Below are 26,195 nucleotides of genomic sequence, written 5' to 3'. Positions count from 1 at the left end.
TAAAGAAGTATACTAAGGTGAAATCCTTCTGAAATCAGTGGAGCTACATAACCATGGCTAACTTGATTTCAGCAGAGCTTAGATGTAACTAGCTTTCTCTGGATTAGGGCCACAGGCTGTTTAGTTTAGATGATCTTTCCTTTTGTGCAAGAACATCTCATACTTAGAAAGGTCTCTCCGTCCATATTCACCATTTAAGTGTAACCAAGAGATGAAGATGGTGCACAGCTCTGATATTTGAGGCAGACAATAGACAAAATGGATAATGCATTCCAGACGGAAGATTGATAATGACAGAAAAGAGGATTGACTCAAAAAAGATGTTTAATACATTCTAAAGAAGTATTCACTGAACATCTTAGGTGCATAATAGATTCTCCAAAGATTCTTGTGGCACCTTAAAAACTTACACATTTCTTATGGCATAAACTTTCATGGATGGACTATAGTCCACTTCATTATGGCATGTAGTCCACAAAAGCTTATTCCATAATACATCTATTTGTCTTTAAGGTGCCACAAAACACTTTGTTGTTTTTACTGCAAGAGGCTAACATGGGTACTCCTCTGGTTATTAATACATTCTAATTTATTTTAACTCGATTCATTTCTCAGTATGCATTAAAGTATATTTGGGGACGGTATTATAAATGCAAGCCTGCACATGAAAATAGAAAAATATATATGACCAGTTCATATGACCTTCAAAGCCAGCTGATATTTGTGTTAGGAACATAGAATGATACCTTATACTACATCAGGTTTTCTCTCTAGCCCAGTGTTGTTGATTCTGCGCAGCAGTGGCTCTTCGAGGTCCTTCACATCACCTGCCACCTAATCTGTTTAACTGGAGATGCCAAGGATTGAAACTAGGACATTCTGCGTGCAAAGTACATGTTCTGCAACTGAACTAGGATCCTCCCCTTTGTCATTAAGGCTGGTTTCACATACGGTTGTTGATCAGTTGATAAGTTCCAGGGGTGAATGGGCTCCCGAGAGGTATAACCTCTGAGATGGAACTTGCATTTTGTCAATTCACAGGTTCCCCTGCTGGCCATCAGGTGAAGAACAGCCATGATGAAGCAGACAGTTAGTTAGTTAGTTAGTTAGTTAGTTAGTTAGTTAGTTCAAAGCAGACGTCATTTAACCACAGTTTCACAGCATGCATGGCCATTTTATCCATGCCTCTATGGGCCAATTGAAAAATTGGGACATGGGTGCACTTTGAAGCATTCACATGACTATTTCAACACAGAGATTTCTACATACTTTCAGGGCATGTGAATGTATCCCGTCTTGTCATTTATATAAATGCTAAAAATATCTCATAACCTTCTTTTGGGGGGAAAGGCATCAAGTAAACTCACTTTCCTCTTTTATTCTCCAATTCCTATAGTTTTGATGTCACTAGAAAATGTGATACAAGAAACTATTGATTATACTCAGCAACGTAAGGCATTCGGCCAGCCAATACTTCATAACCAGACAGTGCATTTTCGTCTGGCTGAATTAGCAACTGAAGTTGAGCTCCTTCGTTCCTTGCTCTATCAAGCTGTTGGTGAGTGCAGTAAAGTTTTGATTTGGATTTTTGTTTGACACAAAAATGCATTTTTATTTTACTAGAACTGGATATTCTGATAGGCAACCTAAAGTATGACTTGTGCTTATATTATAGCTTTCTACATACGTGGCAATGATGTGACCAAATTTGCATCCATGGCTAAACTAAAGGCAGGACGTCTGTCTCGAGAGCTAACAGACAGTTGTCTCCAGTTCTGGGGAGGAATGGGGTTCACTAATGAGGTGCTAGTGAGTAGATGCTACAGGTGAGTAGAAAGCCTTGCACTCAAATATAGTTAAGTCATCAGCTCTGCTTTAGTCTGTTGTTAACGTAATATAGTAGTTGCACACATTCAGATTGCTAACCAAGAGTTTATGGTTTGCTACAAAGTGTTGGATTCATAGGGTTAGTATAAAGGTCTTTGAATAGACCTTTTCCCCAGTCCAAAGAACTTTATATTAACTCTATGCACTGGGGCTCTAACTCTAATGGGGCTGTTGTTAAATATATTTCTTCTTAATCTGTCTCACCCCATGCCATGCCACTATGTATGCGCCATAGCTGGAATCCAAAGAAGTGCCTACACACACATGGGGGAAAACTCTTTTGGAAAAGCAAGCATCAATTTTCTCTTTGGCAATGGGAACTACTGTCCCAAAAGCAATAAATACAGCTTCAACAGCATATTCTCCCTGACATGCCCATATCAGACTTTGAATTCTGGCCAGGCTACTGTCATCCCTGGAAAAAAAAATAGCAAGAAGAGGTTCTTTTTCTTCTATTTTTGTCTTTGTGCTATGTTCCCCATGGCAGAGTAGAAGAACCCTTGCTTTAAAGCAGCCTTCCCTTTCCCGCCTGGTACCTGCTGGATGTAACTAAGGATGGATGAATTTGTCAATTTTGGTTTCTCATTTTTCCAATCTTAAGTTTGGTTCATTTCGAGTTTTTGAGAATTTTATTTTAAGTTTGCATGAGAACGTCTACACATTTTTGTGCGCATTACTTATAATACACACACTTCTCAACATAATTTTGCCTGATATATACGTTTTTGCAAGCAATTTTCCTAAAATTTATTTATGTATTACATTTCTATACTGACCAATAGCCGGAGCTCACTGGGTGGTTCACAGAAAATAAGAACATAAGAAGAGCAATGCTGGATCAGACCAAGGGTCCGTCTAGTCAACCAGCTGCCCACGGGAAACCTACACACAGGACATGAATGCAACAGCACCTTCCCGCCATGTTCCCCAGAAACAGGTGTACATAGGCAGACTGCCTCTGATACTGGAGGTAGCATATAGCCATTAGGACTAGTAGCCATTGATAGCCTTATCCTCCATGAATTTGTCAAATTCCCCTTTAAAGTCATCGAAATTGGCCATCACTACATCTTGTGGAAGCGAATTCCACAGTTTTATCTGTTTGAATCTCCCACCCATCAGCTTCCTGGGATGACCCCAAGTTTTCGTATTATGAGAGATAACACATTTTCAACATTATTTCCTCTAATACATGCATTTTTGTGTGTACTCTTTGACTGAACTCCATTGCAAAATTTGGAGAAGTACAAATTTGGAAGGATAACTGAGTTTCGATTCACGTATTGGTTTGAAAGTGTGAAATTAGGTAATGCAAAATGCAGTTAAAATGCAAACTGAACAAATTTCCCCCTATCCCTAACTGCAACTCCCATAATTCCTAGCCAGCATGAGCACTGGGAGGTGCAGTCCAAGACATCTAGAGGGCACCAGGTTGGGGAAGGCTGCTTTAAAGAACAGGAAGTGCACATTTACTTGATATAACATTGACAAATTCCTTCTGCCATGCAGCATTAGAGAAAGTATTCCTTGCTCTCTCAAATTATTCTTTGCTTTCTCAAATGAAACTGTAGGGTTGACTTCAACTTTTTGTTGCCCTCCTTCAAACATCTGTTATCATGGAGAGGAGTCAAAGAAAAAACTACACATGCACATTCCTGGTTTTATTTTTCTGAGGTTTCAATAATTGTTGCTGCTTTTGCTCAGACTTTGTTGCTGTTAGTGTATCAGTGATGTTCTTATGGTCAATCAATCAATCTCATTACGGTCGTAGACCAGCAAGGTTTTTATAGTTGGAAGTTTCAGTTATCCTAACTGTACGGCGTGTCCTGTAATGTCACATCATGAAGATGATTTTGCTACATAACCTTTAGTAAGCATCTGAAACATAGGTTTGTTTGCCTTATTACAACAATTCTGTTCCGTAGCATCTGGTTGATGCATTCAGGCTGTAATTTCTTCATAGAGGAATACTTTAGTGAGGCATTGAAAAATCCCATCAGCTGTTTTATTCTTGGCTCAACCCTCCACACATTGCTCTCACTACAAAAACATTTTTCAAGTGATGTGAAAGAAAAAATTAACAAAAAAATGACTTCCCTCCAAACCCCTACACTGTGGGTTGGATTCCCTTACTGTATCACTTTTTATTCTGATACTGAAGGTAATACAATTACCTCCAGTATCAGAATAAATACAAATTCAGTGTTCTGAATTTAGCTACCTTAAAGCAGGTGCGGGGAACTTGTGGCCCTCCAGATGTTGTTGGACAAACTCCCATCAGACCCAGCCAGCATGGCCAATGGTCAGGGATGATGGGAGTCCAACAGCATCTGGAGTGTCACAGGTTCTCCATCCCTGCCTTAAAGTAAAATATAAGCACTTAGAATACAGTCTATTCCATTTTGAAATACCTTCCTAATACTATTGCTGCTTTCTTGGAGAATTTTTATAAGCTGCTGGTAATACACAAACAAGTAAACTCCGCTATTGCTGTTCACAGAGCAGCAAAAAGGAGTAATTCAAGACGGATGGTAGCCATATAAGCTGCAAGAGTATGATGTGGGACCATGCAGCAGCTGCTTCCTTCAGCATCATAGAGGAAAACTTTGCTGCCTTGTCATTTTGAGTCCTTTGCTGTCAGCTAGATTCTGTCACTTCTTAGATGATAGGAACCTGCTCATAAGCACTGACAAGCCAAACTAAAACATGGCCCTGGTGTGGTCCAAGAACCATTCTCCCTGCCCCACTTCTTTCAGTGGGTGGGCCTTATTTTCTGATTCTCAAAACAATGGGCCAGTTCCCACAACACAGCTGGCTCATTGTGGGTTATTTAACCTACAATGAGCAGCAGTGTGTGCCTGGCATGTGTGGCTTACATTTCGATTGTGCAGTCCTCGATCAGGCCAATCGGGGGTTGCACCGTGTTGTCTGACCCCATCATCGTGGGTTATTTGAGGGTTAAACAGCCTTTGCTCAACTCCTAATGCAAATAATTCGTTAAGCGAGGGTTGTTTAACCCTTGAATAACCCACGATGATCTGGTCTGGATGTCATGGTGCAACTCCTGATCAGCCCAAGCAGGTTTCCCCCACAAGGTCAAGGAGCTCTCCAAAGTAGCACGTCATGAGACAGGAGCTGCCACTGGAAGGAAATCACCCACTCCATGTACACACACTTATGCGCTTGTCCCCTCTCAAGTCCCAGAAGCCATATGAAAAAGACAATTTGCGGTGTTCTCACTTACAGTGCAGTGGGTATTATCCTTTTTTTTAATTCCAAGCTTTAAAAATTAAAGTCGAATCGAACAAGACAGCATAAGCATTGCCTTGGAATTCGTGTAGCTGAAAGTGATGCTTTTGAGACATGTTGGCAGGCAGGAGCCTCTCAGAATAAAATATATATAGCTTTTATTCTGTGTGTGCTAGGCCTGCCTAGCCACCTCAGCAGCATGAATTTGAGCAAGACTAAATTGCAAGGTGATTGCAAATCAGCTCTTTAACAAAGGTTAGCTCAGTATGTAAAATGGCCTCCCCGAAGTGTTCCATGCTGTGTTTTGTCTCAAGTTTCCACAGAGCGCACTCCACAAGGTAGAACGAAGACTAGCTGAAAAATAACTTTCACACCACCCACTTGCTACTTTAGTCACAGAAAACTAATTAATGAATGCTTTTGAGCCATGATTGAGACTTCAGCTACTCAGGAGGAAGTGGCAGTTACAGTGAGGCTGTGTTGAGTGAACAATGTTTATTAGGGGAACCAGTGTTTTCCCAGGAACTGAAATGAGAGACCAGGTGTTGAACTTTCGGGGGGTGGGGGGAAGATAAGAGGTTTGCCTGTTACTATTGTGGACTCGGGCTATATGACGCGATAGGTTAAAACAATAAGTTCCATAATCATGACCGTTTAATTAGCTATATTTACATCCTTATTGTGATTTTTCACAGTTCTGTTAATGAACTTGTCAAATGCGGTGTTCCAAAATCCACGGGCAGGCAATACTTTTATTAGGACCAACAAAAAATGCACAAATGCACATTGGCCAAGAAGTGTAGGCCTGGTAACAGCGGTCTGGCTCTCTGATGGAACTCTGACTATATCATTTAGAAGACCTTTATTTACAATTCAGAATTTTCAATATAGTTGTTCATCCAAAATAACTGGTATTCCCATTGGCCACATCACCTCTCCCACCCAACATTATGCCATTTTCAAATTTCATTTCACCCTTCTGACTGCTACTGACGATAACCTTGGTTTACTGCTGCATGTTAGAAACATTTTTATTTTATGGATATGTGCCTGAAGCTGTGCTTGAAGTAGAAGTTGCACGGGGGGGCGGGGGGGACGACGACACCACCAGCAAAAAAGTTATGATAATTCTACATTAGATGTGGAAGGGAAAACTGACTTGATGTGAAGTCATAAAATTTGTACGCTCAGTCTTAAAATGGAGTGGAGGAAGATGCACAGACTTAAGTGGATTAGGCTGTATTAGGTGTCTTGCAGATTTCAGTTTACACCTAGGGCAGTTAGGACAAACTGGTAATGGCTGATTTCCCCCATTTTGGTAAATATTAAATCCAGTTGTGACTCGGATTTGTCTCCAGACTTAGGTGAAACACACCAGTTTCCTTAGTAAGCAGAGAAAAAAAGCGAAAAGAAACATGGCATTTTTTACATTAGCAAAGCTGGAACTTAATCTTGGATGGTGCACTAGGTCAAAAACAGTCAATAGAAAGCAAAATTGGGTAGTGTTATCTAGTGTTCGGGAGGAAAGGGAACCAACCTTCAGGTGGTACATAAATCTCTTACTCCAGTTGTAGAATCCCAGTCCTGAGTGGTTAAATTAGGTATTTTCCAGGTTATACATGAAACAAAGTAAGTCATGTTGGTCCGTAAGAAAAGAATCCAAAATCCACTGTCAAGCAATACCTCTAATAGGACAAACCAAGAATGCACAAAATTGTGGGCAGGCTTTTGAGCGATCTCCAGATACCTTGGTCCTTCAAACTGAAATATTTTACTGTTCATTAACATAATCAGGGAGAAGGAAACTTCGTTCAGAACATAAAATTCTGTTCTGTGATGAGAAAGAATGCTGAATGGTAGTTGTTGTGTTTGAAAATAGCCAGTGATTAATTCCTGTATCCAGGGGCCATAATACCAAGATTGGATTGGAATCCAATGTTTTCAGCTAAAACAGGGATGGACAACCTTTTTCAGGTTGAGGGCTGTGCTGATGGCTAGGGAAACCTTAAGGGGCTATAGAGGTGGGCAGTGAGTGGGGATAGGACAGATGGACACACACACACACCCTTCCTCCCTCATATGTGCAGATAACCTGTTCACACATAGCGCCTACACGCACACACACACACACATATATATATACACACACACACATCCACTCTCGCACGCACGCATACAGCCTGCTCCCCCAGCAATCAGGATCACTTAGAGGGGGGAGGTTAAAGTGTTGCTCCCCACAGTCCTGATTAAGATCTCTGTTAGTGATCTGTTCACCACCAAGTGAGCAGAGTTCCCTGGGCTCTGTTGACCACATGAAGAACAACTAAGGATCCTGTTTCTGGGTAGTGGTGGACCTTGCCGTTGCATGGGAGAGACTTCTGGCAGTGAACCTCCCTCTCTGCCTGCTTTCTACTGGCAGAGTGGGAGATCCCCAGCTTCCCACAGTCCTCAGCCATCCTCGCAGGGAGCACAGGATTGTTGCCTTAGACTGCAGTCCTATGCCCACTTAACTGGGAATAAGTGCAACTGAACACAATGGCACATCCTTCTGAGTAAGCAAGCACAATTAAACCCAGTTTGGTTTAGAACATGGTAGAGGGAGAGGAAGGACCTAAAACAGACAAACTTCATTTTGCCAATGTTATTTTTGCCTTGGCAGAGACTCAAGATTGCTGTCAATAGGAGGTGGTGCTGACGAAGTCATGCTTGCCATTATATGCAAGTACATGGACACCTTACCAAAGAAATAATCCCCAGGAATTCTATAGACCTTCGCTTACATTTTAATAAGCTGCATCAGGTAGATTCTTTGAGTGGGGAAAGAATATGCAGTAGAGCTTGGGAAAACAAACAAACACATATACATACTTATTTTACCATAAGCATTCTGTGGCATGACTTACTGCCAATTCAGTCCATCGACAGAGTTGGCAGTAAAGGACCTGGCCTCTTTCTGTGAAATTTCTAAGAATTCTTAAATATGTCAAGAAAACCAGAACATTAGTAGTATCTTATACAAATTTCAGTAAAAGACTACGTTGTGCCACTCAGCTGTGCATACATGTCTGGATTGATTTACTTTGCCTCAGAAAGTTTCCCTGGACCTGCTGTAATTGTAGATTAATCACTTACTTGCTTCTGAATTCTATATAATAGCAGGGCCAGGTTAAAATATTCCCTATCCTACAGTCAAGGAGAACTTCAGACACCAACCTACCCTCTTAAATCTCTACACGAAACATACCACATCCTACTGGCTCTAGTGAAGCTTCTGTTAGCTCCTCATTTGGAACAGCAAAGTATTGATTGCATACCTTAGAGTTTGCAACACATAACTAGGCTGATCAAGATTTGATTAAGTTTATTGTTAGTCCCACTGTTTTCAGCACTGAAGCAATTAAGATGGATAATTCACAGAATGTTACAGACCACCACCCTGCATAAGCATACATGTGTGTACACACACACAGCTCCATCTGGTTGGCTAAATTAATGTAATTTGTTATTGTACCTATCAAGAAGTGGGAATTTACTTGCAATAAGTTGTAAACACTGGCTTTGTACTAAGCCAAATAAAAACTATTTCTAATATAAGAACTTGTTTGGACCACTTATTCTACATAGAGCAAAAACAAAACCTTACCATTTCAGCAGCACAAAAGAGTGAGTCGTGGAATTCACATTATTACTGGAAGATTGTCACGCTGACACAGTTTGCAAATAACGAGCTTGTAATAACTTCACTGCTCATAATACAAATGTTTTACATGTTGGGCACTCTTACCCTAAAACTTATCTTGTTTTATATTCACTTATTTTGAGTTATTACACTTCTGAACCTACAGTCAGTATTCATCAAACTAGGGAGCCCCTTTTAATGACCGGAATTAGGTTCTACTTGGAGGGGGAAATGGAGCGTGTGTGCTGCTAAAACAGGCACTGATATTCATACAAGATGGCTATCACTAGAGATGATGATGCTTCCACCATGTTTCAGTAACCAAGCAGGGACCAGGCTATCAGGACAAGTGATGAGCTGTGTCCAATCCTACACTGCAGTTCCCAAGCAACCTTGCAAGAACACACATGGGCCAAAACATTACAAGCTAAATTAGACCCTCCTCAAAATAAGCTATTTTTTGTTTATAAAAGAAACTTAATGGCCCAAATACTATTCAAGCTTTAGGTGTGTGCAGTGGGGGGCACCACTGGCATAGGGTTCTCCAATCAATAATTTTTAACTATTGGTCACATCTGTTTCCTTTCTAGAACTGACACAAACTAAACTACTTGTTCTGAATTCTCATTCCCGATTTCTTAATCATGACCACCTCACTTGCTTTCCCAGCTGCTATCTCTTCTCATCTGAATCTGCCATCTATCTAGATGGGGGAGGGGATCTGCAGGAAGCAAGGAGGGCCCACAGTATTGGCCCTATACCTTAGTCATAATTATGTTACAGTTGCACCAGGCCTGAGCTTTAATAGTAACTATCATACTAATGCAAGCATTAAAAGCTATTTCACAATACTTCAAACACAGTAAAATGAATGTATGTTTTTTAACAGTAAATTCATAATCATTTTTAAGAGATAAAACAATGGAAGTGCCATTTTCTGTAAGGAATTTAAAGCTTCCATACATGCTTATTTTTATTCTATAATAAACTACAAACCATGAGATGTTCCACTGATTTTTTTTAAAAAGACAATCGTTAAATGTTTATTCTAGAAGGGAATTCTAAAACATTTCAACGTAAATACATATGAACACCTAGACATGTCCTTGCTCACATCAGTATGGTTCCATATAGGTACAGAGGGAATTTAGTACCACTGCATCAAAAACTGGCAGATCAGTAGCACTATAGCTGATGGCTGATCTTGACCTGATCTTTCTCTACAGAACCTGTTAAAAGGATCCCAAGACCGATCATAAGCAAGAGGTATGTCAGATGCACTGCAACTGGGCTTACTGTCACAAGATCATTCAACTTAAGGTCTAGCACTTCTACACAGGAGATTTAGCTGATCTCTGCCTGGCTTTCTCTGTCCTAAAGTAAGAACTTTAGTATACACAGTTCTGCAATGTGAGTCGCTCCACGTCATTTTGGAATGGCAGGCTAAATTTATTAAGGTGATAAATGGGTAATCAACTACAAAATAAGGCACAAGTCTGGACACTGGATAAAGCTTAGGCAGTCAATCTCTAATTGTGTTTTCCTTTAAATTTTTCTTCAGCAGCAGACATACATTAAGATGGGCATGGAGTGTAGCATACGAAGGAGAAAATTCCTACACTGCTTCCTTAAAGGGCTCCCACAAAACTGGCTGACAGAGAGACCAGCTGGAAAACCTATCTGCTGTTTGCTGTTGCAGCCTCACTTGTCCTGCAGCAGTACCAGTCTACAGGCAGCTGATGGAGCAGAGAATCCCCATATTAATTATTGCTTACTGTTAAAGTATCCATTGTTAGTACTTCTTAGAGTAGAACCATTGAAATGGGTGGGATTCAAGCTAGTTTTGACTGATCTAAGTCTCGTTCATGACAATGGGTCTACTCTACTCAGGACTAACAGCTGATACCACCAATTGGGTTAGATCCAGACACAGTCGTACTTAGAGGAGACCCACTGAGATCAAAGGGACCTAAGTTAGCTATTTAAGTCCCACTGATTTCAGTGGATGCAGTCAAAGAATAACTAAGCCTGGATCCAACCCAATGTACACAGTCATCCCAACGTTGCCAAATCTCTGTATTTTCTGAAGTTTGCAAATGCTGCCTGCATTAGAAGGTACTCTTAAAATATTTTAACAACTTAGCTAAGTGTGCCTTTTGATCAAAGCATCATATTCTAGAAGATGGTTTTATACTGCAGAATAAAACAGTGACGCTGTTTTATGACATAGCTAGCAATTTAGTTGGCTTCAAGAGATATATGAATGCCTAACCAAAAAGTTGTTGTTGTTCAGTCGTTAAGTCGTGTCCGACTCTTCGTGACCCCATGGACCATAGCACGCCAGGCCTTCCTGTCCTCTGCTCTCTCCCGGAGCATGCTCAAGTTCATATTCATTGCATCAGTGATGCTATCTAGCCATCTCATCCTCTGCCGTCCCCTTCTCCTTTTGCCTTCAATCTTTCCCAGCATCAGGGTCTTTTCCAGGGAGTTTTCCCTTTGCATTAGGTGGCCAAAATATTTGAGCTTCAGCTTCAGTATCTGTCCTTCCAATGAGCACTCAGGGTTCCTTTAAGATTGACTGATTTGACCTCCTTGCAGTCCAGGGGACTCATAAGAGTCTTCTCCAGCACCACAGTTCGAAAGCATCAATTCTTCGGCGCTCAGCCTTCCTTATAGTCCAGCTCTCACAGCCATACATTACTACTGGGAAAACCATAGCTTTGATTATGCGGACCTTTGTCGGCAAGGTGATGTCTCTGCTTCTTACTATGCTGTCTAGGTTGGCCATAGCTTTCCTCCCAAGGAACAAGCGTCTTTTAATTTCATGGCTACAGTCACCGTCTGCGGTGATCTTGGAGCCCAAGAAAGTAAAATCTGTCACTGCTTCCATTTCTTCCCCTTCTATATGCCAGGAAGTGATGGGGCCTGATGCCATGATCTTAGTTTTCTTAATGTTGAGTTTCAAACCAGCTTTTGCACTCTCCTCTTTCAACCTCAACAAGAGGCTCTTTAGATCTTCTTTGCTTTCTGCCATTAGGGTGGTATCGTCTGCGTATCTGAGGTTGTTGATAATTCTCCCGGCAATCTTAATTCCGACCTGTGATTCATCCAACCCGGCGTTTCTCATGATGTACTGCGCATATAAGTTAAATAAGCAGGGTGACAATATGCAGCCTTGTCGTACTCCTTTCCCAATTTTGAACCAATCGGTTGTTCCATGTCTGGTTCTTATTGTTGCCCCACCCAATTTTCAGGGATCTGAAACCCTAAACCCATTTCTAGAGAATACACACCATGGAACACAATATGACTTATTTTCAAGAAATAATGGCTTTCTGCCATTAGGGTGGTATAGTCTGCGTATCTGTGGTTGTTGATAGTTCCCCCAGACAGACTCTAATTGAGAGGGATTTAGAATTTTCTTGCATCACAATATATTTTAATATAAAATCTCCAATACGCCAGCTCCATATTTTTTAAACTAACTTTCACTAAGTTAGTTATTAAGCAATAACTCAGTGGATAGCTACCATGATCTAATTAATGCAACTGAAAACGTAAGTAAGGTAACGTTTTGATTGGCAGCATTTTGCCTAACCTAGAGAGATGCACAGAATGAGCAAGCTATGGGATAGTGCTATCCAGTACCAGCCCCTCTCTGTTAGCACTGGGCATAACATCTCATACCAGTAACAGGATCCAAGTGCCTTTGACACAAGAACCATGTTGATCCAGACGGGCTCCACCGGCAGAAGCTTGCTTCACTGACACTTCTTGTGGGTTGGACCAATTGCCTATTCTGTTCAGTTCTCCCCATTCCCCTCTCAAAAAAATATATCACAAAGCAAAATAATACATTAAGTTAGCAATTTTATCTCTCAAATGTTTTTGTATAGTTCAAATTACACACACACACACATACACACACACACACACACCCCTGCAAGTCATTATGGACACAATTCAGCCAAAGTTAAGCATGTATTTACTTTCTTAATGAAACAATGAGACTTAACAGTACTTAGCTTTGATAGAACCACATCTTTCCTTTTACAAAATTCAGTATAACTTATACATAGCATAATCAAATGAGATTGCTTTTTATTGGTAGAAAAAAGCAGTAGGAGTTACAAAGTAGAAGGGCTGCTTTTGAACACAGAAACGCCTTTTACTCCACAATTTTAATGATGTACTTCCACTCCAAGTAACTATTTTGCATCTCTACAAGGTGCTCAGACTTGAGCAGAATTCAATTTAAGAACCCTACAAAATAAGGGTTTTAAAATAGAAATATTTCTGGCCTGATAAAAATAGAGAAATGGACAAAATAGAGCCGATGCATTAATCCTTAATGCAGTTTACAAAAGACTGTTCACAATTTTTTACAAAGAACTTTCTAGAAGTCTGGCATGACACTAATATTCTCAAAGTGGAAATTTGCATCACCTCAATTTAATAATCCAGTAAATTACAAAAAAGACAAACAGTGAGAACAGCATCATGTAGCATAAGAGTTTTGTTTGGCTTCCTCTGGAGAGGGTTTTCAGTCTACCCATTGTTGCACCAAGAAATCCACTAGTTGAATCAAAATCATTGTCCTATGGTCAAAAAAATAAATAATTACTTACAGAATTATTCTTAGAGGCAAATCTATTTGCTGTCTACAATTTCAACTCTGAACACATGAAGATAAAACTTGCAAAGAATGACACTTCCTTTGCAAGACGGCCAGTGTGGTGTAGTGGTTAGAGTGCTGGACTAGGACTGGGAGACCCAAGTTCAAATCCTCACTGAGCCATGCAGTCACTGTCTTGCACCCTAACCCCACAGGGTTGTTGTGTAGATTGGGGGGTGGGGGGGATGGACAAAAGTATGCTCCCTTGTGCAATTTAGAAGAAAGCTGGGATATAACTATAATAAACTCCTTTGCCTCAGTCCAAAGCAATATGGAAAGAGACAGCCAGGTCTGTGTAGACAGAGTGATTTCAAAGTTAGGCAACTTTAAATAACCTGTTTTCTGTGAAGACAGGGGTCTGAATCCTGATACTTAGAGCAGACTGGGGCAGAGGGAGAGGAAGAAGAAAAGCACATTCACCATCCACCGGCAGAATTCAATACTGATTTTTTAAAAAGCAAACGATGACATATTTCAAAAAAGAAAGTGAAATTAAATTAATCAAGCTGAAAGTTAATCAAATTCCAAGATAATCTAAAGTAGCTGACTACCGTAATCAGATACGTACCATTTCAGATAACATTTTATTTTGCTGTTTAACTTCTGTTCCAATTTCAATGGAAAGCTATGGGGGGGGGGGGATACAGAAGATTGGTGCATTATGATCCACATTACTAACTAGATTACATCATGCAAATCTAAGTTTGTTTGGGAAATACCAAGTATAGCTAATATGCTTTCTAGAAGCATAGAGACAAGCAATGATGAAAGTATTCTGTAAGAAAATACTTAATTCTATTCTACGCTCCTATGGTTTTCAAACATAAAACCAGTCTCAAAACTGAGATTTTCCTCCTATTTAGCAGGAAGAAATCTACAAACACCACTGTTGTATTTTTCTTTTGCCTTGCTCTTCAAAGTCCATAACAAACTAAAACCAAGTACAGACTTCTTTTAGTATTATTTTACAACTTTTTCACTTTATTCAATTGTTTTCTTTACTTGGTATGATGTTCTAAAGTTATGTAATGTTTCCCTTTCTTAGATTCTCATTTGACTTGAGTATTCAGAACCATCCATATATTTATTTTATAAGCTATGAAACAGTGCGTAGTTACTGGCAGACCACTTGTGTGGCTAAGCCAAACACAGGTGGTATGCATGCTGGGTGAAAGTTTTGCAGTACAGAAGAGGATTATAGCTATAATTAAGATACAAGACACAAGCAATTCCCATCTCATCTATTTTCCATCGATTCCCATCACCACAACAAACCCACAATCTTTTGTGGCATGGACTGCTCATTAGGAGAAAGCTGTAGGAGGTTTTTTTGTTCAAGCAGCTACTGTTTTACTGTTTCATACTGTATTCTGATTGCTTCTATTTGATACTTCCCAGTTTCAGAAACTCACATATATAGAAAGAATAAGCAGAAATTCCCCATGCTTCTTTAGAAACAGAAGGCTTAAATTAAAAGCAGGAGAAAAAGCAGGCAACATCATAAATACATAGAGCAGCCTTCCCCAACTTTTCAAATGTTTTGGACTATAACTCCCATCATTCTCAACTTACAACAGCAATTACATGAAGAACATGGGGGGCCTTAGTTCTCCAAGTATAGACACCTCCCTGAGTTGCTCCTTAAACCCTTCCAGCTGTGCCCCAGGCCCAATGGCAGTGAGCCATGTCATCCTACCCTCACTTGCTCTCAATCTACACTCACTCTATTGATGTTGGCCAACAGTACTGTAACCAAATCAGTCAACCCCCTTTTAATATAAGACTTGGCACTTGCTTTCTTCTCGGCCTGTGTCATTCTCTACTCTTCACCTTTCCTTTGGTCTGCTTGTCTCAGACTCAAGAGGAGACATTGCCAACCACCTGTGGCACACCATGAGCTGCCACAACTGGAAGCCATGGGATGTCATGGAATTGTGCCCAATAAAAGGGGATAACCTGGCTTGGTTTTATTCTCACCTCCTGACTCAAGCATTGGTCTTACTATATCAGACTGGCTACTGTAATTTATTGATGTATCTTCCCTAGAATGTATGACAACTCAAGTTTGATTCTGCAAGAACTTTGCAGCACACTTCCTCTTTCATGGCAAACTGGGGTTCAAAGCACATAGGCTGATGGGAGTGGGAACTGCCCTGCTTTACTGCTGAGGATTAGACGAGATGGTTGAGCAGGCTGTGACAAAGCCCACTGTTAGGGTTTGATTAAACTTTAGCAATTATTATTTCACTTGCATAGGAAGAGTTTAGCTTGGTGGTTTATTGGGAGGTCTGTTAACTGACCTTGCTGACTTAGAACTCCCTTGGGAACACAACTTTAGTCACAGTGTGCCCAATAAGCAGAGCTTCTGCTGTCCCGACATGTAACTAATATCTTGATCAGCCAAAAAGGGCAGCTGGAGCTCAAATCCAATTAAAGGAAGAATTTGTTCCATAAATGAGAACACCATGCCTTCTGATGGGCAATACTGTGCCTGAATTCAATTAAGCCATGGCTATGCTGCTATTACAACTGATCAAGTAGGCATGATGTACTCCAATCAATGTTAATGCTGCTTCTATAACGGTATACTTACTGATTTAATGGCAGTGACTTTTGAACGTAAACTTTCAGTTAACTTTTCATTTTCTTCCTCATATACACTATACCCACTACTGGAATAGCCATAATTGCCGCCAGCAGCTCCTTCACCTGAAAAGACAGTCAGGTTAAGACACCAGAAATACAGCCAGAAAAAAGTGTTTCTAGAGGGGAAAAGGCAATTTACTTTTATTACACCACCACCCCATTTTAAGAGACTGAGGCAGGCACTGGGTTAAACAACCCAAAGTTAACCCATGACTTGTTCGTGGGTTAACTTGCAGTTATTTAACCCACGAACAACCCGAAGTTCCTGGGTTTGGACCTCACAGCAACAACTCTCAAATGCAACATTTGAGGGTTGTTAAAAGAAGCATGCATCCCCGTAATTCTTGGGTTAATTAACCCACAAATTGCTGCCAGACACTGTCGTTACATTGGAACAGGGTCAATATGAAGACAGAAACCCCTCACAATCCCAAATTAAACAGGACAAAACAAATGAAGAAAGGGGCAGGGGAGGGGGGTTTGAAAGGCAGGCAGGCAGACAGATATACTTAATCTATTAAACACCTGCTCCTTTCCTCCCCACAGTCCCAATCCAATGGGTGGAATGCAAAGGATTCCTTTTACTCTAATAGTTTTTTTACAAGGACAGACATCCAGGTCCATCACTTTTCTCCTTCCTTGTCTTTCGGAATGATGTAGCACATCCAGATATCTCCTTTTTCACTGGAGATTATGTATCATCTTGTTTATCTTTGCATTGTCTAGTACTATAAACCCCAGGGGCTCATATTTGTATGAATTCCCATCCACATTCAAATGCTACCATATGTTTAAAAGGCAAGCCCTGCCACAACAACAAGCATCCAGCCTAGGGATCTAAGATGCAAGCAACAAGACCAATATTTACAGCATCACTCTTCAGTTTCTTTAAACACATACAGACGCTCCTTCATGTCACATCACACCAACACAAAATTAAGGCCATTAAATAAATCCTTCAATTTCCAGCATGCCCCAGCCAGCATGGCTGGCTGTGGCATGCTGGGAGTTGTAGGAGTTTTTCCTGTCTAAATATGCATAGGATTGTACCCTTAAAGTCTTACTTATTTCTGCTTGGCCCTCTCTTCAGTGTCACTGATACGGTACAGCAGAGCTACACTACAAAAGTGAGAAGCCCTGCTGCATCCATACAAGCTCCGAACATGCACGGAATACAAGTCACTATACTAGGATGAGCTAAGAACCAATTTTCATCAGAACTGCAGTATTTTCAGCACAACTTCACCATCTCTTAACATAGCAAACACACAAGCTGTACATGCAGACCTGAAAAAAACTCACTGTGTGGCCAAATAAATAAAATGTAAGGTACAACATCCAGTTTAGAAGAGTTACTGGCAGTCTTAGCTGGCCTTGATTTTACAGTTCAGTCTTAATGTTTCAATTTGTAACCCACCACTACGTGCACTTTTGGAAGTAAACACCACCATCACTACTTTAAATTAGACTGGCTAATAATACATATTCTCCTGCCTTTCCCCAGAGACACTGGAACACAGGCAAAGCTCGCAGGCAGGCACTTATGACACAAATACACATAAAATAACAAAGAATACAATCCAGTATGAGTTACTCAAAGATAAATTCCCACTGAAACATTAGAATAGTATAGGATTCTACTGTGACCTCAGACCAGCCTTCCCCAACCTGGCACCTACCAGATGTGTTAGACTACCACTCCCATAACCCCCAGCCAGTTATGCTGGCTGAGGATTATGGGAGTTGTAGTCCAAGACATGTGGAGGTTGCAGAAGACTGCCTCAGACCCTTGCTTTCAATGTGACTTAGTTACCAAGATAAACTCTTAGTGGATTGTGCCCAAATCTTGGATCATAAAGCATAAATTAGTACCACCCACGGTTGACTGATATTACTGATGTTCTTGTACAGTTAGTCAGGATAATGCACAGTTAATCATCACTATTTCACTCACTTAGCTAACAATTGGCTGTCATCATTCCAGTGACACTGGAAGCCAGAGCAGCTCTGCAAAGGCCGATATTTCTTACTCCTGAGTGCACTGCTGCCTAGGCATGGGTCTGCAGAAAGTGTCCTGGCTACATTCTGCATTAGACAGCAAGGACTGCACAGGTTCCGTAGTCTTTAAGGTGCTGTGAAGACCAAGCCTTTGCTTCTTTTTTTTTTAAACAGGTCATGTTAAGAAGTGATGGGTCATACAAGGTAGAAATGTCAGAAGACACACTTTGTCACAAGCATGATGCTGATCTCATTCATTCCTCATGGTTGCTCTGCCTGTTCTTCCCCAGTTAAAAACATACGAATTTCACAAACAAGGCCAAGTTTTTTGATGGCCAATTAGCAACCTTGTGTAGAGTTATGTTTTAACAACAAAAAAAGCTAAAGACCATAGCACCACACACCTTAGTGGATTGGATCCAGTCTAGGCTAGTTGTGTTTTACAACACAAGTCCCACTGACTTCAGTGGGGCTTACTTCCAGGTAAGTGGGTATAGCATTGCAGCCTTAGTCCCACTAAAATTGATTTGATGCATTAGTCATGACCAACTTATGGTCCCATTGATTTCAATGAGACTAAACTCTGACTAACGTAGTCAGGATCCAACTCAGTATTTACAAATTTAAAGTTTATAAATCTATTAAATGATAAAATAAGAACGCCAGAATTAATTACAAATCTTTTACACTTTGCTGGCTTTGAGGAGGAGTCAAAGAAAGGGATGTTATTTTACTGAAAACTAATGGCCTATTGTTTGTCTCTCAATAGCAAAAGCGGGAGAATGAGCTTTTAAATATGATTTTCATATGAGATCAGGCAGAGTTTAGCTGAAAGAGTTTTTACGTCCAAGTGTTTAAAATAAATGTCAACAATATTCATTATGCAGCTTTTAGATTTTCTCTCAGGAGGCTGCATGGCAAATAACTGCTTTACATGGTCAAAGTTCAGAAGTTAAGTTCTCACAGACTACAGATGTCTAACACAGTGCCAGATGTTGTCCGTTTCATGAGTGATACAACACACAAGCCACAGCCAGATTCTTCCCAGAACCTCAGCTGTCACTTTCAGACAGTGACTCAAAACCACGTCTCTATGAGTACAGAGTCCACCTATGACACTTCTTGTGCAGTATTAGCAATTTCACAATCACAGGGTTCAGAAATCCACTCACCTGATCATCACCAGCACACGTCCCTGCCCCATTCCTAGCACAAAGGTCCCCTCCCCTGAGTTCACAATGAACTGCAAACAAAAAGACAGAGAACAGAGCATATTCCTCCTCTCTGAGCTCTCAGTGGTTCATGGAGAGATCAAGAGAGTTTTTGGGGAGAGGGGAGGATGCTCTTCCTTCCCACTCTGTTTTGGCAGAAGGTGCTGATATGAGCAAGGTGCTGTTGGCACCTCATAAGGCTCCAGCACACAGGAGAAAAAACTACCCCTCCTTTCCTCGCTGGAGATCTCGGGCACATTTGGAGTGGGGGGCCAGCAGGACATTGATGAAACCCAGCTCTCTTTCTCCTTTTCATCAGAAAAGGCACTGGAGGTGCAGAACTGGTGCCTAGACCACTACTGGACTATTTGGGGTGGGGGTGGGAGGAGGTTGGTTCAGAGAAGACAGACGGTCTGCTGGTAAGTGGTTCATCTGACCAGGAAGGTGGTGATTGATCTATTCTCAATGAGGCTTAATTCTCCTAAAGCAGAGGTGGGCAATCATTTTGGCCCTGAAGGCCCTAGATGGTGCTGGGCGGTGGGGTCAGGAGCTCTTCCTCCCACACCTCAGCATGCAGGGATGGAGAGGTTAAAGCAGCCTTCCCCAACCTGATGGGCTCCAAATAGTTTGGACTACAACTCCCATAATCCCTGATCACTGGCAATGGTAACTGGGGCTGATGAGTTAAAAACATCTGGAGGGCACCAGGTTGGGGAAGGCTGTGTCAAAGTCTCTCCACCCTGCCACAATCCCAATCAAGATCGCTGCTTTTTTATAATGTGATTGGTGTGGGAAGGGAGGCTAAAGCCTGGCCCCTTGCAAAAAATCCTGATCAAGATCACTGTCCCAGCGATGGAACAGTGGTCTTTTCCCTACTGCCCAGTCAATGGCTGATCAGCTGGGCTGTGGAGAAAAGTGGGTGGGGCTCCCTAGGCCTTTGCAGGCCACAGAGAGAATGGCCAAAGGCTGTATGCGGGCTCCAAGTTGCCCATTTGTGTCCTAAAGGATCAGGTTTGCAGCTTGGTGATGCTGACAGATCCTGCAGTATTGTTAGAGGCCCAAGGGGCAACTATGACACGTAGCAGCTTTCTCCAGCACACCTGCAAACCCTCCTTAACACCACACCCTGGTAACTTCTTGATTTGATTATTGCAGCATGCTATACAAGGGGCTGCCTTTAAGGACTTCCCAGAAACATCTAATTATACAGCTGCTAGACTACTATTAATTGGGAGTGGCTACAGAGATTATATTTTGCCAGTTCTTACAGCTGCATAGGCAGCTGGTCTGTTTCTGAGCACAAGTCAAACTGCTAGTGATCACCATTAATAACATAAACAGCTTGGGTACCTTAAGGACTATTTTCTCCCATATGAGCCTCCCCATATTTTACAATCATTATCAGAAGCCCTCCTCTGACTTCCCCTACCTACTAAACTAGGTCTTGTGGTGACCAGAGAGGGGGTCTGCTCAGCTGTGGCACCCCATATGTGTAATGCCCTCCTGACACCAAATCTCGTGTCCCTCCATGAGCGGGTGAAGCCTTTTCATTTGTCCAGGCCTTCCTATATGTTCATTGAAGCTGGTTTGAATTGATGGTAATTCTGCTGGATGTTATTATTCTGTTGGGCCTTGCTGTTTCTGTGTTTTTAACACTGAATTTTGTTGTGATGGGGTTTTATTGTGTTGATGTCATCAACAACTCTGAGAATTTTTAAACAGAAGGGTGGCATACAAGTTTTAAATAAAAGGGGGTATTTCTCATTTCCTGTTGGGGTTTTGCAGAAGGCAATAGCTGTGAGATACTGCTTGTCCCTTCTGCCAAAGCTCAGCTTAAGGAAAAGAAAAATACCTTTCCCGAGTCTCTTCCTCCACGTTCTCTGCAGAATGAATGGTGAGACTAGTGAGTTCAACTCAAAATTTATGGATCTCTCCACAGCTGACTAACTTTGCGAGGCAGTTTCTCCACAGCAAAAAGAACACGTTTTTTGACAAGGCAGTCCAAAGGAAAGTGTGGGAGAAAGATGTAAAGAGGCCAACGTCAGCAATGGAAGGAAAAGAACATCTAGCAAGGGAAGGAAAAGAACATCTTATTATGCAGAATGCGCTATAACACACGCCACCAAATTACTGTGCAGTCAACCTATGTCTGTTCAAGTTTCTAATTATTCCACAGGGACTGAGTGTTTCCAGAAAATCCCGGCGTTCTGTTAGTTTGCTGACCAAATTAAGCAAGCTCTCCGCACATTATGTAATATTACAACTATAACAGTAAGTGCTATTTCCTGCCTTATCCACAAAAAATACCATTCAGCAAAGAAAGGGGTGCTAATAAAGGAAGTTTATTGCTAGAGGCAAGAGAATGGGAGTTTAAGCCCACACACATTATTTGGGAATAAATCTCCTTGAACTCAGTTGGACTTCATTAACCAAATGGATTGGGCTACATGCAGAACGTCCGCATGGTCCACACTGCTGTTTCCATAACATTCACTGCTACCAGGCCTCATGCGCTGTACCTTTCAATACTATTTTGGTGGTAACTTCAGTGTTACCTCCTTAATATCAGCCCCACTCACAAACCCTTAGATCAAGGGTAGGCAATGTGGTGCCCACGAGCACCCATGTACCTCTGGACACCTTTCTTGGCATCCACCAAGGCTTCCTACCTATACCACTTTAACATTTTCTTAAAAGTTTAAAATTTAAAAACTGCCAAGATCACATTGCCCTTATACAAATGTATGGTGCAACCACACTTGGAACACTGTATACAGTTCTGGTCATCACACCTAAAAAAAGATATTGTAGAGCTGGACAAAGTACAGAGAAGGGCAACTAAAATGATCAAGGGGCTGGAGCAATTCCCCTATGAGGGAAGGTTTCAACAGCTAGGATTGTCTAGCTTAGAAAAAAGGAGGGTAAGGAGAGACGTGATAGAGGTCTACAAAATTATGCATGGTGTGGAGAATATGGATAGGGAGACTTTTTTTCTCCCTCTCACATAATACTAGAATCCGAAGTCATCCCATGAAACAGATTGGTGGGTGATTCAGGACAGCTAAAAGGAAATACTTCTTTACACAGCGCATAGTTAAACTACGGAATTCGCTACCACAGGATGTAGTGATGGCCACCAACTTGAACGGCTTTAAAAGGGGGTTAGACAAATTCCTGGAGGCGAAGTCTATCAATGGCTGCTAGACTTGAGGATTATGTACTACCTCCAGTACTTGAGGCGGTAGGCCTACGTGCACCCGTTGCTGGGGAATATGGGCAGGAGGGGGCTGCTGAACTCATGTCCTACTTGTGGTCTCCTGATCAACAGCTGGTTGGCCACTGTGTGAAGAGAATGCTGGACTAGATGGACTGATCCAGCATGGCTCTTCTTATGTTCTTAAATTAACACAATTTCTTACCAACAGCTGGGATGTGAAATAGGTTTCTGTTGGTACTGAAAACTGGGTTCAAAGGAATTGTTCCATGTGTTGAGGCTCAAACCACACCACTGCATTGTACACAGTCTTTTGAGCAGGTTATCTGTCCTTTGACACACCTCCCATGGCAGCCATTTTTTGGTGGTGCCCAGGAATTTCTCAAATTGGCAAATGTGCCCATGGTCCAAAACATTTGCCTACCCCTGTCCTATACAGTAAACCACACTCGTTGTTCCTGTTGCTTTACTTTAACAATGTTTCTTTACTGGTATTAGTACTCAGGGAGAGCAATGCTATGGCCACTAGACACTGTCTATACGGCCATAGGATTTTTCCGTTTTCAGAAATTGCGCTCCCTGCCCCCACCCGCTCGTAGCCAGTGCAGCTGCCACTACTGCGCTCGTAAACGGAGCATAGAGAGGGCGAAAAGGGGGCAATCCTGGGGGCAGGGTAGCTGCTCTAGACAACTTCCTATCAGGTCTCTGGGCCCCTTCCCTCCCCGAAGCTGCGGCTAGCCGCATGAAAACACACGTCCTCTCCATGGCTTCGTCCGCCCTGCATTGGATAGGCATCAGCCTCCAAGTTTGAAGGCTGATGTCTATCTCAGCAGGATTGCGCCCTAAAGGCCTTCTGTGACAGATATATGGGTTTCACCAGCAGCAGCTAAGGCTAAAGCCAGCGCCTGAAGTGAAGGAAAAAAGGAAGTGGGATGACTAGGGCACTCTCCGCTATAACCATCCTACCTGAGAAGGTAGGATGCTTATAGCTTCACCTGCAGAAAAGTGAGATGGCATTCTGGCCCATGCCACTTCAAGCACTGGTTGAAAGTTTTGCCACTGGAAGCAATTGCACTAAACAGTATTAGGAGAAGCAGCATTAGAAGAGCAGTACAAATAGTCCTGGAATACAGAATAGTTGCTTCTGCCCATCCATGTAAAAAAAGAGAAAAAGAAGTAGTAATCGTTGAATAGACCATCTTGTTCAAATGCAGCATCCACCATTCTTCCTTCCTGGCTACAGGGGAACACAAGAAGAGTCCTGCTGAACAGATCAAGGGCCTATCTAATCCATTATCCCACAGTGGCCAACCAGATCCTATGGGAAGTCCCAAAGCAGGACATGTAAGCAATAGGCCCCTGCCATTGCAGTTCCCCAACTGGTATTCAGAGGCATGCTGCTTCTGATCCTGGAGGGAGCTTACAGCCATCATGACTAGAAGTCACTGATGGCTTTATCCTCCATGAATTTGTCTAATCCTCTTCCAGAGCCATATAAGTTGGTGGCTATCACCATATAGAAGAGTCTCAACATTTTTCTCAACATGAAGTATACACTGAGGCCAAACATCTGGAAAGCAGGACTTGTAAAATTAAACATGTATGTGTGAGTGTAGGCTAGAGATACTTGACACAGAAGTCAAAATAGGCATATAGCCAGAGCAAGTGCAATGGAAGAGCTCCATGCAATAAGTAATGAAGTATGCAGGATGATGCCTTATATTTAAATTTGGCTTGCTGGGGCAAGCTGGGAGTTGTAGGACTTTTTCCTGTCTAAACATGCATAAAAAGGCACCCTAAATCAAGCCTTGGTGTCTAAGCAAGAACACCCAACAACACTACTTGCACTGCTAACATCTGCACAGATTTTTGATCAACTCCATATAGAAGCCAACAACCACTGCGAACAAGGGTGCTTCCAGACAGAGAGCTCCTCGTGCTACCGATTGGAAGGCACTGCGCAGTTTTTGTTGGAATTTTATTTGAGGGCCCATAGCTCATTAGCAGAGCACAAACTTTTCTTCTTAACAGATTCTCTGCAGTAAGAAAGAAGACAGAAGGCATGGTGGGAAACCACAGGAAGGGTTACAAGTGGAAGGTGACATCTGGCAGGGCGATGGCACCCAAAATGCCTCATCCGGAAGCACCCTAAGCTTACAAGGCATCCGTAATTAAGGCTGCAGTCGCATGCACGGTTACTTGAGAGTAAGCCCTACTGAGCACACCGGGTTGTGCATGGGACTGGGATGCGTTTAACAAAGCATCCAGAGGAGGGAGAGAATAATGAGGCTCCTGCGTGCCCACGCCTTGCCCTCAATGGATACCAACATTTCTGCATTCAGAGGAAGAGTTCGCTTTCCCCCTCCCGCCCGTTCCGAAGTGGTCGCAGCCGCAGGCCAACCCTGGCCTGGATCAGGAGAGCACGATCGCGGCAGGTCCCTAGCAACCACCCGAGAGGCCTTGACCACAGGTCTCATTCCCAAAGGCCGGCTGGGCCCAGCTCCCCATCCCAAGCGGCCCCCGCGCTCCCCCATCCTAGCTCCCCGGCCGCCCGCCCACTCACTCACTCACCCAGCCCGGCCCTCCTCATCCTTGCTCGCCGTGGGGAGAAGGAGAGGCGGAATAAAGCCTTGCTCCCTGTGACGCTCAGGGCCGGCGTTCAGACACTCAGCCCGGGAAAGGGGACCGGGAGAACCCGCTGTACGAACTCTCCCGGTCACCCCACAAACGCCACGACAGCGCTGTGCCTCCGCAACGCTTCCCGGGTCTCCCTTTGCCTTCGCGCGGCCTTCTGGGTAACGTAGTCTCTAAGGTAAAAGCGAGAGAAAGGAAAGTCTGTGGGTCCTAGGGATTTCTGGGTAATGTAGTTCTAATGGATCGGCTGGAGGCGTCAGCGTCGATATCCTGTGCTCGGACATCAGTTCCACGGATGAGTCCTAAGTAGCAGCTCTGATGAGATGCGGGGTGGAGTAGAAACCCGGCCGCCTCGCCTGCCTAAATTCAAAACAAGACCAATGCCATTTAACAAGAAGGCGAAAGCCCATCTGTTTATTTTTCTTACGTCTTTTCTTCCCTGTATCGGCATCTAACAGTGCAATCCTGTCTACTTGCATGTCTACTCAGAAGTAAGTCCCACTGTGTTCACTTACTCCTAGGTAAATGTGTATAGAGTTGCAGCCTAATAGAGTAATTAGATAGATTACTAATAGAATATTTAATAGAATCTATTAAATCTATTAATCCTACTTAATGGCATTTAATTAATCTATTAATACTTAATAGAGTAATCCTACTTAATGGCAGAAAGCGAAGAGGATCTAAAGAGCCTCTTGTTGAGGGTGAAAGAGGAGAGTGCAAAAGCTGGTTTGAAACTCAACATTAAAAAAACTAAGATCATGGCATCTGGCCCCATCACTTCCTGGCATATAGAAGGGGAAGAAATGGAAGCAGTGACAGATTTTACTTTCTTGGGCTCCAAGATCACCGCAGACGGTGACTGTAGCCATGAAATTAAAAGACGCTTGCTCCTTGGGAGGAAAGCTATGGCCAACCTAGACAGCATAGTAAGAAGCAGAGACATCACCTTGCCGACAAAGGTCCGTCTAATCAAAGCTATGGTTTTCCCAGTAGTAATGT

General features: G+C 42.3%; 2 protein-coding genes across 14 annotated transcripts in view; one reads left to right on the top strand and one right to left on the bottom strand.

The window, feature by feature from the left end:
• Positions 1–26,195, top strand: part of LOC146344989 (putative acyl-CoA dehydrogenase 6) — a 174,839-nt gene that overhangs the window by 59,341 nt on the left and 89,303 nt on the right. For 4 of the 13 annotated variants that reach the window (XM_084858802.1, XM_084858799.1, XM_084858800.1 and 1 more), the window contains exons 6-8: positions 1,397–1,558; positions 1,676–1,826; positions 10,042–10,081. In XM_084858802.1, the coding sequence (XP_084714928.1) occupies positions 1,397–1,558; positions 1,676–1,826; positions 10,042–10,051 (323 nt within the window). In that variant the 3' untranslated portion in view covers positions 10,052–10,081. Of the gene's footprint in view, positions 1–1,396; positions 1,559–1,675; positions 1,827–7,795; positions 8,730–10,041; positions 10,126–10,376; positions 10,450–21,284; positions 21,695–26,195 lie in introns of those variants that run through there. The other 9 variants (XM_084858805.1, XM_084858794.1, XM_084858806.1 and 6 more) reach the window with 6 other exon arrangements.
• On the bottom strand, positions 9,848–25,340 carry BET1 (Bet1 golgi vesicular membrane trafficking protein). The gene is made up of 4 exons (XM_084858815.1): positions 25,131–25,340; positions 16,084–16,199; positions 14,059–14,115; positions 9,848–13,413 (listed from the first exon to the last, which is right to left on the bottom strand). Exons 1-4 carry the CDS (start codon positions 25,147–25,149, stop codon positions 13,258–13,260), a joined length of 348 nt encoding a protein of 115 aa, XP_084714941.1. The 5' UTR covers positions 25,150–25,340; the 3' UTR covers positions 9,848–13,257.

Source organism: Heloderma suspectum, chromosome 5, assembly GCF_057233095.1.
Source record: "Heloderma suspectum isolate Gila_16-S chromosome 5, 16-S_ref, whole genome shotgun sequence".
Taxonomy (NCBI): domain Eukaryota; kingdom Metazoa; phylum Chordata; class Lepidosauria; order Squamata; family Helodermatidae; genus Heloderma; species Heloderma suspectum.
The sequence above is the reverse complement of the archived record's forward strand: the minus strand, read 5'-3'. Positions and strand labels throughout refer to the sequence as shown.